General features: G+C 37.1%; 1 protein-coding gene across 1 annotated transcript; it reads left to right on the top strand.

The window, feature by feature from the left end:
- The first annotated feature begins 686 nt into the window (after positions 1 to 686).
- On the top strand, positions 687 to 17,187 carry LOC129945145 (putative uncharacterized protein DDB_G0274435). The gene is made up of 2 exons (XM_056054803.1): positions 687 to 1,492; positions 17,154 to 17,187. Exons 1-2 carry the CDS (start codon positions 687 to 689, stop codon positions 17,185 to 17,187), a joined length of 840 nt encoding a protein of 279 aa, XP_055910778.1.
- Positions 17,188 to 20,441: the final 3,254 nt, after the last annotated feature.

Raw genomic sequence — 20,441 nt, 5'->3', positions numbered from 1 at the left:
CTTCAGAAACAACAAAGTTGTACTTCAGTGTCTTTTCATTTTCATAATTTTGTAATATATTTTGAATGTTATTATATATCAATTCAATACCAACCGGTTTACCCGGCTTTACCCAGGAGGTATTCAACTATTTTATATAAAAAAAATATAATATACTTCTTTATAAACAATAGTTTTTGTTCTTTGGTGAGGTGTATACACATATAGATGCCGAGCTGGAACGGGAGCAAGCAACATAAAATTGTTGGTGGGTAAGACAGGGATTTGAGATGTCAAGGCCTGCAACCTTCACTGTCTGTCCCTGTGCCTTATTGATAGACCTAGCAAAACAGAGCTTTATAGGAAATTGTACTAATTTAAATTCAAACGGGTATTCGAAAGTAATCAGTAGTATCCGTGGCATGATGGTTAGTGCGTTGGACTGTCAGTCGTTCTTTGACTTCCAAGCAGTGAAGAGGTGTTTTTATTTATATTTATTTTAAAGTAAAACAGTGCAAAGTAAATCATAAGTAAAGTTGGCAGTTTGCCACTAAGAAAAATAACAATTCGATAGCCCAGTGGAAGTGGCGTCCGAAGGCAGATCGAAGGGTCGTGGGTTCGAGTCCCAGTCGGAGTCTACCAAAAAATTGATAGCTTTTTTTCACAACCGAGAAATTGTGGATTTTATTAGTTGGGAAGAGAAACAAATGGTGAAGAAGAAAAGAGCAGGGGTATCGAAAGATACCTCGGCTGACACATCGGGTGATGCCAGAACAGTTGCAACAGCGGTATCGAAAATGCCTGTAATATCAGGCTACACATCAGATCCGCAATCATCTGTTAAAAGGAAAAGACAGACGCCAAACCTAATAAAGCGACCCAACGCAGCTAAGCGAGCAGCCTTGAAAGGAAAGCTGCCGCTGACGTTGCCACTTAATAATACAGGGATGACGTCAGAGAGTGAAGTATCTGAGGGAGACGATTCGGAGACCCCCGTGTACGTCTCTGACGGAGGAGAAGGGCGGTATAGGTCACCGAAAAACAGACCTGAGAGCTTAACAAAGCCAGACCCGTCGACAAATAAGGCGTTGGAGGTGGATGTTGACCAAATCCGCCAAGAAGAAAATACACTGATGCAGGCCCTGCAATCTAAACAGGCAGCCATCAGTGAATTTGAAGAAAATCTGAAGAAACTGAAGGAGGAAATGCAGCCGCTCCTCAGCCAACTTAAGCAGAAGCAAGAGGCCCGCCGACAACAAGAGGCAGCACAACGGCTACTGTACCAAAAGCAGAAGCAACAAAAACAACAGCAACAACAACCACAGCAGCAACATCCACAAAGCAAGCCCGCTTCTAAAATCTCGGGAGCGGAGCAATTTAAAAAGGCACCGCCAGCAACAGCAGGCCCAAATGTTGAGGACCCAACAACCTCAACAAAAGCCAAACAACGGCTACAAGAACAGCCAAAACAGCCGCAGCAACAACCAATCCTGCAGCAGCAGCAGCAGCAACAGCAGCAACAGCAGCAACAGCAGCAACAGCAGCAACAGCAGCAGAAACAGCAGCAGCAGAAACAGCAGCAGCAACAGCAGCAACACCAGAAACAACCACAGCCCAAGAAGGAAAAGGTGCCACCAATAAGGACATACCGGGTTGACATACAGGACATAAAACAGGTATGTAAGTCGGCCACTAAGGGCAAATTTCTTATAAAAATTTTGAATGAAAAAGAAAAGAGCTATTCGGTCCAGTGCTTCTCACTGGCCGAATACAAGCTAGTAAAAGAGTTGCTTAAAGAGGCCACAGCTGAGTTCTTCAGCTACACACCCAAAAGTGAAAAGTTTAAGACGGTCCTTCTGAAGGGCATAAGTTCCTGCACGGAACCGGAGGAGCTCTTAGCTGAGCTCCGCCAAAAAGCCAGTGACGATCTCGATTTTATCAGGGTCAAGCCTTTCACTACGGTGAAGTCCAGGCGAGGGGGTTATAGGCTGCCAATGTTCCTCGTAACATTATCGCCCCAAAGCAGTTTTAGTAGTGTCGAGAGAATCGAATCTCTCGACAATCAAGCTGTACGCTGGGAGACATTAAAAAGGCACGACGACATTCTACAATGTACGAAGTGCCAGAGGTTTGGCCATGCCAATGCCAACTGCAATATGCAGTTGCGTTGTGTGAGGTGCGGAGAAACCCACAAAGAAGGAGAGTGCAAGCTGGGGAATGAGCGGGTTGAGGATTTGACCCTGCTCAAGTGTGTCCTTTGCGGAAACCAAGGGCACCCGGCTAGTTATAGGGGTTGCCCTAAGGTCCAAGAAATTAAACAAAAACAGGCCAGTCAAAAAGCCGAAAGAAGTCGAACAGTTCGACAGGCTCCAACACAAAAATTCGTGAATCCCAAATTCTCTTACGCCCAAATGGTGTCAGGGAGTGGAAACACGAGACAGGCTCCACCAACGGTTGCCCCAAAGGCCCCTGTGCCTAAGGCACCAGAGGTGCAGCCTGACATTGTAGCCTTGTTGTTGAGCATTCAAGGTCAACTAACAGGACTGCAAAGTCAGATAAAGGAGCAAGGCAAAAGGGTAGATCATCTCTACTCTTTGTTGCCTGGCCTGGCGCAATTTAGACAATAATGGGCGCGCTGCCGGAGACGCGCCTAAAAGTCCTAGCTGTGAATGTAAATTCACTGATTAGGATTGAACGAAGAGCCAATATGTTCCAATTGTTGAAAGACTACAGTCCCGATGTGTTTATGGCTAGCGAAACTAAGCTAAACCGCAAACACAAATTGACTCATAAAAATTACAATATCGTAAGAAGAGACCGGCCCGACTCCACTCAAGGGGGCGGTGTCGCTCTCTTTATACGAAAAGGTATTAATTATAAAGTCATATACAACAATGAATTGCGAAAGCTCAAGACGCTAGAAGTTTGCGTTGTATGCATCTCTCTCACTCAAGGGAAGCGGATGTATATGATTGCGGCTTATGCGGCTGGAGCTCCGCAGGTTACTTACTTTGCTTCAGAACTCGAGATTCTTTTTAGGGAACTGAAACTGAGCTTGGAAGAAAACTATTTCATCTTGGCCGGTGATTTGAACGCAAAACATGAAGATTGGGGAAATCAACATAATAATCCCAGAGGTAACCATCTTTTTAATTTGATGAATCTTTACAGCGTTGAATATGGCGTCGACCTGCTGGCTACTGAAAGGCCATCGTATCCAAGAAGCGGCTCCTTTCTGGATCTTTTGCTGTACGACACCAGACTGACAGTTACAGACAAAGTGGGTAATCACCCGCGAAACTGCTTACAGACAGTCGAGTACGACAGTGATCACTGCGGACTGGCTGCTGTAATGCAGATTCCGAACGAACGCGTGGAGTTGGAGGAATACGTTCCAACGCATTCTTACAATTACAGTAAGATGCGGTGGCCTCGTTTCACCAATGCCCTAGCGAGAGAACTTCGTTCGAGTGACATAGCCCCACCAAACAACAGAAACCTGACAAATACAGAAATTGACCAACATTTACAACAGATGGACGAAACAATAAAACGAACGATGGAACGGACAATTCCAAAGTACAGAGAACGGGACCAAATGGACGCTTACAGAAACGCGACAATTGACGCACTGCGAAAGCACAAGAGTGGCTTACTGACAAGACTCAAAAATTTGTACAGACGACTTACAGACCCACACGACTTGGAGGTTAGGACACTGAAGTCGTCAATAAAAAATGTCAATCTGTTGATTAAGGAGAACTACAGGTTATCAATTAACAAGTACTGGGACCGCAAGATCCGGTCAGTTAATTCGAGCGACCCTAGTATGTTCCCTAAAATCAACAAGATATTCAGAAAAAAGAACGACAATGACCTTCCGAGTCTGAAACTCCAAAGAACCGAAGAAAACAGAGACGTACTCATGACAGCGCAAATAGATCCAGAAGAAGCCATCTTTGATGATGACTTTTACATAATTGAAGATCCGAAGGAAAAAGTGGAGGCGGTGGGAGCTGCTTTCCAGCAAGTGTACAAGGTGAATGTTAGCATTCGCCCCAACCACGACCTGGAAAACAGAGCCCTACTTAATCACTTTTACCTTCGAAATGATATGACACAATGGCGATCTGAGAACCGCGGTTTCATGCGGTTCAATGACGATTCCTTGGCAAATGCCATAATCGCCGAGCAAACGGGACCAAGTCCTTTGTTAGTGACGAAGGTTGAGCTTCAGCTCATCTTTAATTCAATAAAAAACAAAAAGTCAGCAGGTGTCGATGGTATATCCAACGTTGTACTAAGACATTTACCGATGGAAGCAATTGACATTTACACCACACTCTTCAACAATGCACTGAATAATGCATATTATCCAGTGCATTGGAAGACTGCTGTGGTTCATCCTCTCCCGAAAAAGGGAAAGGACAACTCCAACCCGTCAAATCTTCGGTCGATAAGTCTTCTTCCGAGCATCAGCAAAGTTTTCGAAAAAATCATTAATAGGGCTCTGACTAAGTGGGCTGCGGACAACAAAATAATTCCGGATAAACAGTTCGGGTTCAAGGCGGGTCATGACACAATTCATGCTGCGTCTAAACTCGTTTCTGATATCCAATGGAATAAATCAAAACAACAATGCACAGGTGCTGTTCTGGTTGATTTGGAAAAGGCCTTTGACACCGTATGGTTAGAGGGTCTTTACCTAAAACTGAGCAGGCTTGGCATAAGCAAGCCATTGTTGTATATACTTTATGATATGCTTAACGGTAGAAAGTTTGTTGTCAAAAGTGGCAATGTAACTTCTACCACAACATTCTCAATTAAAAATGGTCTTCAACAGGGAGCGGTGAATTCGCCGATTCTCTTCAGCATTTATAGCTACCTAACCTTCGTCAAGTGCAGTCGCATTTTCTTCCTCAGTTGCCCTTTGCCACCTTTTTACCGACCCCAATTAATCAATTACAAATCAAAAAAAAAAAAATATTTATATCAATATACTCGCAGCGCGTGTGATAATTCTTACCCGACCTACTTTACTGCCCATCGCCGTTTCCCATTACACCAGCATTTTTTTTCTTCTTGTGTACTAACAAGCATAGAAAAAATTAAAAGCAACTAAACAATAACTTTAACAAAAAAACATATTATTTATTTTTTGATTAATTATGTCGTGCGCCAATAAAATGTGTGTCATCGTTGACTCAAACGCGGAACTATTAAAGTGCAGTGGCCTTTGTGGGAAATACTTACACCCCTCTTGTGCTGGCTTGGCCAGAAAGGCGAGTGTTTACCTAAAAGACTATCTACGCAATTTTGCGTTTTATTGCGATGAATGCAATAAAATATCTGTGTCGGATATTATGATTGCAATTCAATGTTTAAAAGAATCCCTATCTAACGAACATTCGGTTTGCCAAGATCAAATTTCTAATCTCTCCAAGAAATTTGATCATGTTTGTAACAGTGTTGAGGACTCAAACATCCAATGTCAACAATCGTCTACGCAGTGCCTTTCCATGATACGTTCTTTGGAAAAACAATATTGTGACGTCATAGGTGGGTTGAATTCTCTTCGTGTAGACATTGACGATAAGTTAAAGGTGCTAACTTGGTCGGCAAACGATCTAAAAAAAAACTTGTCTGACCAGTTAAACCTACTAAAATCTGATATTGATTGCTGTTTGCAAAGTTCGTCATCACGGCTCTCCCCCTCCTCCAATCAAATGAGTGAAGTGACAAACCTCAGACTCGTTAACGAATTCGAAAACATTAATTGTATGCTTACTCGGGTTTCAACGGCACTCATATCTATTGCTTACGATATAAGCAATCAAGAACAGAAATATACGAGTGTGTACCGCGAGCTTGAAAGCCTTAATGTTAAAACTCAAAAAATTGAATCGCTTCTCTACGACATCATTAAACAACCCGGCATACCGTCATGTGATATCACGAACGTATCCATTCGTGATGAAATTCTTGCGGCAAACCCGGCTGCTGACTCTCTGCAACAAACCACCTCAGCGAATACTATTGCAGAGGACGAAATAATTAACAATTGTGGCCATTCCTGGAAGTATCGGACTGGAATTTGAGACTAAGCAGGCTTGAATCTGCAAATAATACATGGTTCGTGCTTAATAATTGTCCCGGATATGCCTGATGCTACATGGGGTTCGCTCCTATTTCAAAAGAGAATACTGTGTCAATATCTGCGAATGTCTTCAATTGTCTGGAAGAAGATTCAAGTTCCTGATTCCCTCCAAATATAACTGGATGTTTCATCACCAAAAAGGATACTTACAAATTGGACAAATGCTGGCTTTTCTAGTATAAGTAGCAATAATAATCTAATTAAGTCTAACAAATCCAAACCTAATTCCAAACCTATTCCCAAACCTAATCCCAAACCTAATCCCAAACCTAATCCCAAACCTAATCCCAAACCTAATCTTAAACCTAGTCCTAAACCTAATCCCCAACCTAATCACCAACCTAATATCAAACCTTATCCCAAAAAAAATATTGAAACTCACTGGACCCTTAAAACACAAATCTTTCCAAACTTTTCTCTCTCCAACCAACTTTCGTCCCTTAAACGAAAAACTTCTCCCACATCTGTAAAGCCTCCACCCAAACGAGTTTCTTTTAAAACCTCTCATCCGGGTCTTGGTTTTTGCTCTCCGATGGTTGATGCTCCTGCTAAAATACCCGCTTATACAAATTTCATTCATTCTCACACCATTAACCCTACTTCTTCTTCATCAGTTTCCCAAGAACCTCAAGGATTCCTTAACCCAATGATCCCTCCAAATGTTAAATTAACTAAACATTTATCTGAGGCCAATATTAATGATCGGTATGTTATGTCCCGTCTTAGAGACCACAAAATCTACAATAATGTTCGTCTTTACCTAGCTTTCCTGCACGACAAACCAGATTCTGTTTGCTTTGAAGGTAAAACAAATACAAACATTAAGGTTTTAATCTCCCAAGAAGGCCTCCCTACCAAACGTGATGCACTTATGGAAATTTTCTTGAAATTTCATGATGGCCTTGAAATTTCTCCTCAAAAAGTGAGAGAAGACCTTACCTCTTTTGCGTCTTTTATCTCTTCAAAACGACTATCTCATATCCAAAAATCCCGTGCAGATATGAAGAAATACTATCGCTCCTAACCTAAAGACCACTAAACCTAAATGTCTTAGCCTTTACTATCAAAATGTAAGAGGGTTAAGGTCTAAAACTTCTGCCGTCTTTAACAACTCCCAAAACCTTCCTTATGACATCTTTGCCCTTACCGAAACCAACCTCACACCTGATATCCTTAGTACTGAACTCTTCACTAACGACTTTTCCATCTATCGAATGGATGTCGTGGAATGTGCGAGTAATACACACGGTCGTGGTGTGCTTTTAGCTATCGCTAATAATTTTGAAAGTTCATTACTCTGTATTCCCACTTCAATCGAATTTGAAGGTGTATCAGCTAAGGTTACCCTCCCTAAGTTTTGTCTTTTTGTCCTTTGTTGTTACATTCGGCCAGCCCAACAAATTAAAGCATACCAAGCCGCTGTTAATGCCATTGATTATCTGCTTGAACTAGTGCAACCTAATGATTTAATCATCGTTCTAGGTGACTTTAATCTTCCCCATCTCAATTGGTCCACCTCAGATGATCAGACATCCTTCTTTCCAACTAACATCTCTTCTGAATCTGAATCGCTGTTCATTGATCGTCTGTCTGATTGTGGTCTTTTTCAACTAAATGGAGTAGGAAACTTTATGGGGAGACACCTCGATCTCATATTCTCATCTGATTGCGATAACTGTGTTGTCTCCCCGAGCCCTCATCTTCTCTCAACCTTGGATCGCTATCATCCACCCCTTAATCTCTCCTTCCCCATTGAATTTGAAGACAACTTTTTTGAAATGGAAAATTACTGTTATGATTTTCGTAGGGCTGATTTCTCCAAACTTAACAATCTTCTTAGCTCAGCCGATTTTGAATTAAGATCCCTCCAATTAACAGTTGAGTCCCTTACAAATTGGTTTTATTTGATTCTTTCGTACTGTATTGAAGAATCAGTACCGTTCTCTCGTAGAAAAGATTTCACCTCTGCTCCCCCTTGGTACAACAGAGAGCTCCGTAGCCTAAGAAATACCCGTAACAAGCTTTGGAAGATCTTTTTACAGTCCAAATCTGATACTGATCACAACAACTATCTTCTCGCCTATAATTCTTTCTCTGAATTAAGGGAATCCCTTTATAACCAATATCTTAACCAAATGGAAAATAACCTTCTTTCTGATGCAAGGAAATTTTCAAGTTTATAAATGTCAAACGAAAATCTGATGGGTTTCCACCTTCAATGAGTTTCTCCAACATAATCTCCTCTGATCCAACAACCATATCAAATCTATTTGCTAATTACTTTAGCAAATCGTATACTGAACATCTGCATGATCCTGATCCACACTACTTTAGTTATTTAGATGGTTGCACTCAAAACCTCCTTTCATCGTTTACAATAACTGAAGAAATGGTACTTGCCAAAATCGTAAGCCTCAAAGAAAACTTTAGCCCTGGTCCTGATGGCGTCCCATCAGTTGTTCTAAAAAAAATGTATGCATTCTCTGTCAAAGCCTCTTACTGCACTCTTTGAACTCTCTCTTTCCCAAGGTGTGTTTCCTCATATATGAAAGATTCATTTATATTTCCCATTCATAAACAAGGCAATAAAACTGAAATTAACAATTATAGACCTATTGCTAAACTTTCATGCATTCCAAAACTTTTTGAAAGCTTAGTTTATGATTCCGTTTATTTCCATTGCAAGCCTTTATTCTCCCCCGCTCAACATGGTTTTCTTAAAGGTAGATCCACTACGACTAACTTAATTGAATTTATATCCAAAGTTTTGTCAGCCCTTGAGGAATGGCAAAGAAGTTGATGTCGTATACACTGATTACAGCAAAGCCTTTGATAAAATATCCCATAACATAATTTATCTCAAACTAAGAGCTCTAGGCTTTCCATCTATATTTATAAACTGGATAAGCTCCTATCTTGCGAATAGAACTTATAGAGTCCTTTTCCGTAACTCAGTCTCCAGTCCTATACATGCAACTTCTGGAGTCCCACAAGGTAGTCACCTTGGCCCCCTTCTCTTCGTCTTATCTGTTAACGATGTCTGTCTTAAATTAAAAAACTCAGATATCCTAATGTTTGCGGATGATAAGAAAATTTTTAAGATTATCTCTACTCCATCTGATTCCTTACTTTTACAAAATGATCTTAATATCTTTTTTGTTTGGTGCATGCATAATTTCCTAGAGTTAAATGTAGGTAAATGTAAACAAATGACCTTTTCGCGCAAACAAATTCCATCTCATAGAGTATACTACTCCTTAATGACGCCGTCAACGTAGTCGATTCTATTAGAGATCTTGGTATTATGTGTGACAAACACCTGAATTTCCATTCCCATTTTGACCAAATTATTAATAAAGCTAATAGATCTCTCGGTTTTATTAAGAGATGGTCAAAAGAATTTTCCAACCCCTATGTTACTAAATCGCTTTACATTTCCCTAGTCCGTCCTCATCTTGAATATGCATGCCAAGTATGGTCTCCCTTTTATGAAAACCATTCACTCAGAATTGAAAATGTTCAAAGACGTTTCGTTCGATTTGCCTTACGTGGCCTCCCCTGGGATGATACATCCAACTTGCCTCCTTATGCTGATCGACTAAAACTGATAGGCTTGCAGCCGTTATATATTAGACGCAAAAACGCTGATATATTGTTTGCTCACCAATTGTTAATGGGCAATATAGATTCCCCGGCACTCCTGAGTGATATTCATCTTAACACTAACCCTCGAAATCTGCGATCTGTTTCCCTTTTCTATATCCCTCATCACCGCACTAATTACGGGCACTTTGAACCAATGTCCAGAATTCTTCGTCACTGCAACGCTGCTATGGTAGTTTTCGATTTCAACATTTCCAAATCCCATCTGAAAGATACCCTTTACTTTTTCCCTTTTTGAGTCCGAATCCCCTGTCCCCTGTAATTTTAAGTTAAGTAAAATCAAAATTGTTAGTTCTTGTACATTAAAGAGCTTTGATGTGGGCCTTAGGGCCCACATGAATTAATGTTGAAAACTGATAACAAGAATTGCAAAAAAAAAAAAAAAAAAAAAAAAAAAAAAAAAAAAATGTTAAGCTAGTTTTAAGTTAAGTTAAGTTATGATAGCTTGTATTAAGCTAAATAAATAAATAAATAAATAAATAAATAAATAAATAAACTTTTGTTAATTTTTTTTGGTTTTTAATTTTTTGTACAAAAACTGTCGATTCGATTTTTTTCAAAATATTACTGAATGTTGAAAACAATATTTCTTATAAGATAAAATAAGATTGAAGCCTAAATTTCAAGTTTTTGAAAAGATATTTGAATCGATATTCAATTTTTACCAATTTTGAGTAATGTTTTTTTTTTTGGATTTTTATTTTTTATAAAAAAAACTGTCAATTCGATTTTTCTCAAAATTTTATCAGATGTCAAAAACATTATTCTTCGTGGCACAAAATTGTCTTGGAGATGAAATCATATTTTAGTCTTAAAATTTTGGAAGTGGCAATTTTTTTTTCAGTTTGTTTTGATTTATAAAAAACCGTTAAATTGAATTTTTCCAAAAAATATATTTGTTTGGTATCACGTTATAGTTTATTATATAAAATTTGATTCAAGTCTCTAGCGTTTTGGTTCGTAAGATATTTAGGGTTAACCAAAATGTTCGTCTTTTTTTAAACTGCTATGGTAAAAAAAAACACCCACGCAATTTTCTTGAGAGCCCTTTCTGCATCTTTCTGCCTTATTATCTGTATAACAAAATTTATTTGAAATCGATATCTCTTCTGGTTTTTGAGCTATGGAAGACGAAAAAAACTTCGCCAATGTACGCACGCACGCGCATACATCTTTCTAAAAATTGCGACTCTAGGGGCCTTGAAACGTCGAGAAATGTCAAAATTTTCAGTTTGACAATTCGTACCCATTACAATAACTTTTATGGGATGTTAAAAAGGTGTCACCTCCAATATTTTAATAACAAATAAGGATTTATTTCCAAAATAATTTTATACAACGAAGAATAACATTTTTGACATATGGTAAAACATCGAACTGACAGTTTTCTTTTATAAAAAATAAAAACAAAAACTTAACTAAAACTTGGTAAAATTGATTTTCGGTTCAAAGTCTTATCTTATAGGAAATATAGTTTTCAACATTCAGTGTTTCAAAAAAAATAGAATGCAAAAATTGGTATTCGCTTTCATTCTGTGATAAATTTTATTAGAAAAACCCAATATTTATTTGTTTATAAAAGAAAAAAAAAATGGAAAAGAAATGCTAATAAAATTGGTTGAAAATTGGTATTCGACTAAAAATCTAGTTAACAAAAATAGATTTTGAAATCAAACTATTCCATCATATGTAAATATAAAATTTTGGTGTTAATTTTTAGTTTAATTTTTGACTGACAACTTTTTTAACAGAACATGAACCCCTACATAAAGAACAAAGAACTGATAGGAAATGGTTGCAAGAGTTGCGGTTGTAGCACGCACCATATCCTTTTTATGAATATTTCACACGTTTTCGGGTGTTCTTTTGCGATAACATTAAGAAATTAATTCTAAGAAGTTAAATTGGTTTAAAAAGGTGTTAGGATGCCAAAAACTCGTTGGCCAATGCTCAGGAAACTTTTCCTTTTAACCGAATCAACATACGGAGATTTTTCGATTTAAGTACTTATAATTTGGAGACATTGAAAGGACTAATCAGCAAATAAACGACATCATTGAGTTCTTATAAGTAAACTTTTAAAGCCTTAAGACCGAAACTTTTATCCCAAATATGGTGTTTAGGGAATTTCTGATTCCAAAGATTCACGAAGACTCCTTCAATAATTGACTTAGTTGTTCTTGGGTCAAGCACACAGTTTTGTAACACACATTACTACATTGTCCCAAAAGTTCAAACTGTTTCACCAAAACATTAAAAAAAACTGGTACCGGTAACCAGATTTCCCGCTTAATTTATCTAGAAAAGTGGTTTTTAGATTCTCAACAGGATTTTCCCGGATTTTCTGGAAAATTTTAACAGGAGATTTTTCAAAGAATTTCTGGTAAAATACACCATAATATTTTTTGTGGTAAAATTTTCCCCAGTATTTCTAGTAAAAATGTACCAGAATTCTGGATAAATATACCAGAGGGTTCATTCCGTAAAACGATAATAGTTAGGAAATTGCGTTTCGACGATAGTCTCACTTCACGTAAGACGATAATCGTCTAAGTGATATCGTCAAAACGATAGCGTTTGCACGATAGCTACGTAGGTATCGTCTGCTATAAATTTCCATTGATAACTAAGCAAATTGGAGTACAAAAGTTTCAGTTTAGTTTAGTTTTTTTTACAAAATGAAAATAAAAACTCAAAAACATACAATGAATTCGGTTACGAAGAAAATAAAGAGATGAATGGCACCTTCTATCTATTCTAACCCACATGTAAGCATTTTTCATATACAAAAAATTAGTAATCTCTCTTAATTGTTGTTAAATGAATAAAACAATTGTAGTTTTGGAATTGCAAAAGAGGACTTTATGTGTATGTATGTAATGTATGTACCTTCAATATTAAAAATTCTTGGGGCGGAGGAACATTGGTTTATTCGACAGGCAACGATTTAAGTATCGCTCTTGCACAAAGCACTTATCCGAAGTAGTTTTGAAAACAAAAAATATTTTTGAAGCCAAGTTATGTTCCCTGTGGATAAAATGGAGTCTTCACTTCCTTATCTTGGACAAAATTGGTTTATTGCTGCAGCTGATTTACAAAATTTACAAAAATATCAGACATTGAACAAACATTATGTCACAAAAAGTGACATAACAATAAACATCACAAAATAGTTGGCATGTTTATTAACAATACATTTTTTGCAAATTTTCAAATTTTCCCATTGAGAATAACCAAGTTTAATAACATTTTCAAGTTATGAGCAAATTATTGACGATATCGTTAATGATGATCGTTTCGGAAATTACGGAATGACTCCCCATTTTATTTCCTGTTAAAAATGTACCAGAATTCTGGTTAAATATACCACGAATATATATATTTTCTTGGTAAAAATGTACCAGAATATTGGTAAAATATACCAGGAATTTTTTTTTCGTAATAAAAATGTACCATAATTCTGGTAGAATTTCAAAATGTAGCTGAGTAGAATATTAAGCTCTTTCCGCCAAATTATGGTAAGAGCCTTATGAAATTATGAATTATGCATAACATATATTCAATTGTATTTTTCCTACTAAAAAAAAAAGAATGATATATAGGTAATATTTCTAATATGTCTAATTAAAAAATTAATAAATATTTGTCTTTAAACTAAATTAGCGGAATTGCCTAATAGTTTACCATTATTTGACCGGAAGGGATTCATAGGTATACTGTACTAAAATTTGATGATGAAATGTTCCAGAAGTCTAATTTTTATCTAAGAAGACAATATTTTGTATTTACCAGGGAAAAAGATACTTCTTGAACTCCTAGAACTTCTGGTATCAAGTACCAGAAGGCTGGTTTTATCAACCAAGAAAAAATATACGAGACAGTAAAATTACTTATCTTATTTAATAGAAAAAAGATAATTTTTAGACTCCCAATATTTCTGGTAATAAGTACTAGAAGACTGGTTTTGTCTACCGGAAAAGAATATACCAATAAATAAATTTCCTACTCCTGTTTACAAGATTCCATCCAGATAATCTTCAACAAAAAAAATACTTTCTACCAGGACGCTGGTAACATTTACCAAAAAATTTTCTGTCAAACATCTTACCAGGTAACCAGATTTCTGGTTAATAAAACCAGATTTCTTTTTACCATTAAATCTGGAGTTATTTACCACGAAATCTGGAGTATCTTATCACATTTTTTCCTTGTTTTTTTTTCTACCAGGAAATCTTGTTAAAACAAATGTCTCCTGATACTTGTTAGATTCACCATGAAATCTGGAATTATTTTTCACGAATTTGGACTATTCTACCAATTTTTTGGCTGGCATTTTCTATCAGATTTTGCCTTCCAGTAAAATTTTTTGAGTGAAAGTGCGTTACGATCACCGAAAGAACTTTAGTTTTGTGAACTATGACCACAAAATGTTTCCTTCTTTGTAAAACAGTCAAAGTATTAAAGCTTCAAATGTGACAGCTGCTGAAATAGCGGGGTATTCAAAATGAAAGCTTTCATTGAAAAACTGAAGGTTGAATTTTTGGTTGACTGAAGGTACATTTTTTGTTAGCAGCTCTAACTATTTTAGAAATAGAAAATGGGCACCTCTTTAAAAGGGAATTCAAAAAATTAGAAACTTGTAAACTTAAAGAAAAACTCAGATGGCTTTCCAGTTAACTTCCCTTACAAGAAACTTTTGTTTGATAAAACAGTTGATATCTGTAACGCTTTCGCAATAAATTTGGGTGAGTCATTTGTTGAAGTATATTTTCATAGTCTTCACTCCTATTCGCTAACTAGCTGTAGTCACATCCCAGTGCTACGGAGTACGGTCCTTGATCTTTTATCCGCGTTGAATGATGAGTGTTCAGCCATTCCCGATGGTATTCCCCCGATAGTATTAAAAAAGGGTAGTAATGCTTTAGTTGAACCTTTTACGTTCTTATTCAAACTTTCTCTTAAAACAGGCAAATTTCCCAGTATATGGAAGAAGTCATTTCTGACACCAATTTTCAAGAAAGGTAACAGGGTGGATGTTACAAACTACAGGCCAATTGCAAAGCTTTTTTGCGTTCCTAAATTGTTTGAACAATTTTTTTGGAAAACGTTGCATTTTTAAGTAAAAATCTCATTTGAGAACAGCACATGGTTTCGGAAAAAAAGGTCACCGTTACAGATCTCCTCACATTCTCCAATATATGTTCAATAACGCTTTAGAACAAGGTTATGAAGTTGACTGTGTATACATTGACTTTTCTAAAGCTTTTGACCATCTTAGCCACCGAATTATTTTATTTAAACTCAAAGCTCTTGGTTTTCCAGCATTGTTCTTAGATTGGATCAAATCATACCTTGAAAACAGATCCTATGAGTTAAAATTTAGAACTTGTAATTCTGAACCTTTTGTTGCTCAATCTGGTGTTCCCCAGGGAAGCAATCTTGGCTCTCTTCTGTTTATTCTGTCTATTAACGATGTATCGTCATTTCTACGCTCAAGTGAAATTCTCATTTTTGCTGACGATATGAAGATTTTTAAAATAATAAAGTCTATCCATGATCGTATTCTTTTACAAGCCGGGATTGATAGTTTCACAGTTTGCTGTGGGAAAAATATCTTTTCACTCAACCTTTAAAATGCCAGACGATAACTTTTACTAAGAAACTAATCCTAAGTGTATTTGATTATTGTATATCACAGCAAAAACTCTGTCGCGTCACCACATTTAAATATTAAGGTGTTTATTTCTGTTCCAACTCAGAATTCACACACCACATTAATTTGGTTGTCAAGAAGGCAAGTTCTATGCTTGGTTTCATAAAACTCTGTGCAAAGGAGTTCAATGATCAATAAGTTAATAAATTCATAAAAAACGTATTGAATAAATTCAACATAATTTCATTCGTTTTGCCCTAAAGGGTCTTCCTTGGGAAGACTTTTGATGAGCCTCTGAAAGGCTTAAATAGCAGCTTGAAAGAGGTCAATTGTAATCACATCACCGAAAGGGATGATAACACAGTCAGGAATTCATGCTTCATAATCCAGAAGTCGTCTTAATCTGTTTTCAACTTCAGTAAAATAAAAATGTTGGTTAACATGACTCTGTTACTCACACTATTGACCGAAACCTTTGAGTCTTTAATGCTCAAATTGCATTTGAAATGAAATATCAGGCTGTTGAGATCTATGAGTTGAATCTTACACTTTCGAACACGAACTTCTGGAAATAAGTTCCCACATATTGTTCAAGCATAAATTCATTGATCATTTAGTTTTGCGAGAGTATGATACTGCCTCTCTATCAAAATTTCGATCAAAAAAACTGTCAATGTCAAAACAACCCATGATTTAAAAAGAAACCGCTAGTTCGACAATCCGTACCTAACCCAGCAGCATTAGCACATCTTAATAAAAGAAAATTATTAGATTGCACCCTACATAAGACAGAAAACCTTATTTCAGTCAGTGATGGCAAATTTCAAACGTAAGACTCACATTTGTGACAGCAAACGTCAGTGACATGGCATTTGTTGAGGGACAATGCCAATTCCAATTGTCTTAAGGATAAAATAAGTCCATTTAGAAACAATTTCTCAAATAACAGAACAAGTTAATTCTTCTATTTATCTCCTATTTTATATTTTAAATTTTCAATCGTCTTTAAGTATTTACAAAAACCAGATGTCCCTGTTTTAAAGTTACCCAACTTTACCCTAAAGCATAAAGACAATATTTTTTAAACTTCAGTGTGCCAAGAGCTTTGTATTGACAATTACTCTATCGTTTGCTCGAAGCTAATACTCGTAGCTGTCAAATGAACAGTCGTTTTTTTCCTTTCTTTCATTTGGTTTCTAACTGCAAAAACAAATAAATCGAAATGTGTTCTGATGGAACAGAGGCTGTGGCTGAGGCTGAGGTTGAAACTGAAACTAAAGCTGAAAGCATTATATTCACACATACACAAATCCACACATCCACACATACATATATGACATTCCTTGATTACAGCCAAACCGAAACGAAACCAAACCAAAAGAACCCCAAAATCAATTCTCGTGTTTGAATTTGAACACTCTGACCACATTTACCAGCCTTATGACGTCATCCTGTGTATATGTACATACCTAATGTATGTGTGTGTTAGTGTGCACTCTTATGAAACAAAACGTTGACTTTTGCTATGTCGAGGTCGATTCTCTTCTGCTATTTTGCTGAAGCTCCTTCCTACTGCTCGGGGTTTACTGTAGCGATGATGATGCTGCTCCACCAAATGCCTCCCGGTTGTATTTTGACTCTGTCTGTTTATCCTTTTGCTCATTTTGTATTGTGTTAGGTTTTTTGTTCTTTTTTTCCAAGGAAAAAGGAGGAGGCTAGAGGTTGTGGAGAATGAGGAGGAGGAGGTAAACGTGCAGGCATAGTTAATACAAAATGTCACTAATTGGGACAAAAACTTCAAAAGCTCCCGCAGAAAATTATCTAGAAACATCACACGTAGCTAGTTACATACATACCTAACCTACCTATCCTATATCCTATACCCTCTGTCTACTTACATTGAATACAAAATGTATAAAACCTAACTCTCTCTCTGGAGTAAAGGTAGAAACTATAGAAACACATATTCCATGGTCTAACCGAAAAGGTTCGTCTTTTAGAAACTTTTTTCTATGCCATTAACTAAACTCGTCGCTTGCGTCCTTTAATATTCTTCTCTTTTGCAGGTATCCTGGATACGACATAGGGATATACATATTCTAACAGTAGGAGCATACACATACACATCAGACCAGCGATTTCAAGCCACTTATCACAAGGAGACAGAAGACTGGACATTACAAATTAAATGGGCCCAAAAACGTGACGGCGGGATGTACGAGTGCCAAATTTCAACTCAACCTGTACGGAGCTATTTTGTTCGTCTAAATGTTGTCGGTGAGTATTTGAAATTTTCCTTTTTTGTTTTTTTTTTTCTACTTTTGTTTTGACCTAGTGATGGGAATCTGAGTACATTTATCATTTTATTTATGGTATGATTTTGAGCTTTCGTTGGGCGCCATTTTCAATTGGTTTTTAATTAAATAACTGAATCATTTTAGCTTTGGAACTAAAAATGAGTACAATGAAAATTATAAAGCATTTTATTTCCAGAAACTTTTTTATGGCAAATTTTTGCATTCGATTGACATTTTTAATAAGAACAAAAAAATCCAAGTGTGTTTTTTCAGCATTGAACTTCAAGTTCAAGTTATCATAAAGTGGCCTTTGTATTATGCCACTGAAATAAGCTCATTGACTAAACTTACAAAATTGAGGTAGGTTACAGATTAAGGAAGGTTTGTCGAGATTTTTGCTGATTAAACCACCTAACTCAGTTAACCAACACCTTACACTTGTTTCTTACCTCTGACCTTAATAAATAGGTGTCATATCATCTGAAAAAGAGAACCCTTCGAAAAAAACCAACTGGAAGGCTCGTTTCACACTACACGGTTTTGACCGTACGGCAAAAAACCGGACGGCGAAATTTTGTTAGGGGCGCGAAGAAGAGGTTATACGGTTTCGTGTTATATGGTCATGGCGAAATGCCGGCGCTGCGCGGTGTAGCAACCGTCATTGCCACTACAGTCCACGGCAGCCGGACGGCGCGATAAGCTTAGTGACGAAATGCATGTTTTCCATCATAAGATTTTATTCGTGCGGCAGAGTTCGATCAGCCACTACAAGAAACCATTACTTGTGTATACTAAGCATAGGAACCCTGCATATATCGTGTTTTACCATACATATCCGGTTTATGCCGTCCGGTTTTTCGCCGTACGGTCAAAACCGTGTAGTGTGAAACGAGCTGAACTGTTTCAAAGTTCTTCAGAAACTTTAACACGTCACTATGCTTTCTCGGTAGTGCAGTGGATACCAGCGCGGATATGGTTACACACTTAATTATTTTAGGAATAAGACATTTTATCCCGAATAGGGTAAAATGTATCAAACCTAAAGAAAGCTCTTGGTTTGATTCGAGCTGTAAGGAGGTTATTAGGATCAAAGATGTAAGTTTCCGGATTTGTTAAGCCAACTCTACTGAGGAAAACCTGAATAAGTTCAAACAAGCAGGAAAGATTTGTAACGGATATATTTGACGCATTATATTTCTGCATGACCAGAAATTATGGACAAAAATACTACAATGTCCCAAAGGTTGTAAAAATGTGGTCATTTGTAAAAATGTGTGCAGCACTAGGTCATCGTTGGTTTCTATGATCGTTTTCAATAACACTCTCTACGTAAGCTCAATTGATAAAGCTTGGATCACAGTTTGCTGTTAATTCGATGCTGCCAATGAGTGACATGACTCCTCCTGTACTTAAAAGTATAAAGATTCTATTGGACGAATCTACTTTCGCACTCGTACAGTTGCTAGAGTACTAAAAGTTCTTGTCATTCACCAATCCGCTGGTCCGTAGATTATGTCCCCAATTGTTTTGAAGAGGTGTTCTTCAACACTGGCAAAACCATTGCGTAAGATTTTCCATCTGTCTTATTCTACTGGTATCTTTCCGAGTGGATGGAAAACTGAATTTGAACAGCCTGTTTCTTAAAAACGCGAATCCTTCTTCCCCTCTAACTTACGCACAATTTAACTTACGAAGCTTTTTCCAAGGTCATGGAAACTCTGATCTATTGTCAGCTAAATAAATATGTTGAAGAAGGGAAGGTTTATCTCACCGAACAGTGGAACAAATCTTTACATAGTTTTGGAGGAAGTAAGATTTTTCACTTGATATTTCAAAGGCATTTCATAAAGTTTAGCATCAAGCTCGAAAATGCGTGCTTTTAATATTGATGAATCTCTTCTTCGTTGGGTTAGAAATTACCTTTCGGACCATTCAACTCAAGCAGTATTGGACGGGTTCAAATCTGAAATTCATAAAATAAATGTTGGTGCTCCCTAGAGCTCCGTTATTCGCTCTTCCTTATTTTTATAAATGATCTTTTGCCTGAAACTTCTAGTCCACTAAATTGTTTTGCCGATGAACGCATTTCACATTCGGGCAGTGCAGCTAAAAAAAGAATCTCTGTACTTAACAGTATGTCTGCAATTGGGCTCAAGGGTAAACTAATGGGTATTCCTAACTGTACGGGTATTACGATTCAATTTTTTAAGGGTAGGAACGCAGCTGGCTATTTCACTAGAGCATTGTTTATAAAAAAAACAATAAAACAATGATAGACATGAGACCTTGCGGCGGTAAGAGAATGATCCTATTATTTTTAAGGCTCTGTTTTCAATTCTATCCAGAAGAATCAAGTTTGTTATTATGACACCATCTCTTAGCAGCATTTTTGGGAATGTTAAATATGTGATCATTGCATAAGAGGTGATCTGTGATACGCATACCGAGTACTGAAAGTTGATTAGTTTCCTGGGTGCAAGCGACATGGTGGGTGGGTTACGCTTTTTCGACAGTAGATAGAATTGAGTTTTCGAAGCTTTAAATTCTACAAGGTTTTTGATTCTCCATTGAACAATGCTGTTAAGATCAGAATTTAATGAGCTTATCATACGTTACAGTTGTAAGTCCACATCCGAAGAATAAGGATGAGAATCTAAAACCGAATATGTAAAGCTGAAAGCTACTCTGAGTG

Source organism: Eupeodes corollae, chromosome 2, assembly GCF_945859685.1.
Source record: "Eupeodes corollae chromosome 2, idEupCoro1.1, whole genome shotgun sequence".
Lineage (NCBI taxonomy): Eukaryota > Metazoa > Arthropoda > Insecta > Diptera > Syrphidae > Eupeodes > Eupeodes corollae.
This window is presented reverse-complemented; position numbering and strand designations above follow the sequence as displayed.

Excerpts from the sequence above, each read along its gene's own strand:
- LOC129945145 (XM_056054803.1), top strand. The coding sequence starts at position 687 with ATGGTGAAGAAGAAAAGAGCAGGGGTATCGAAAGATACCTCGGCTGAC. Across the intron at positions 1,493-17,153 it reads CAGCAGCAGCAGCAGCAACA|GAAAAAGGAGGAGGCTAGAG; the intron begins GCAGCAACAGCA and ends TTTTTTTCCAAG.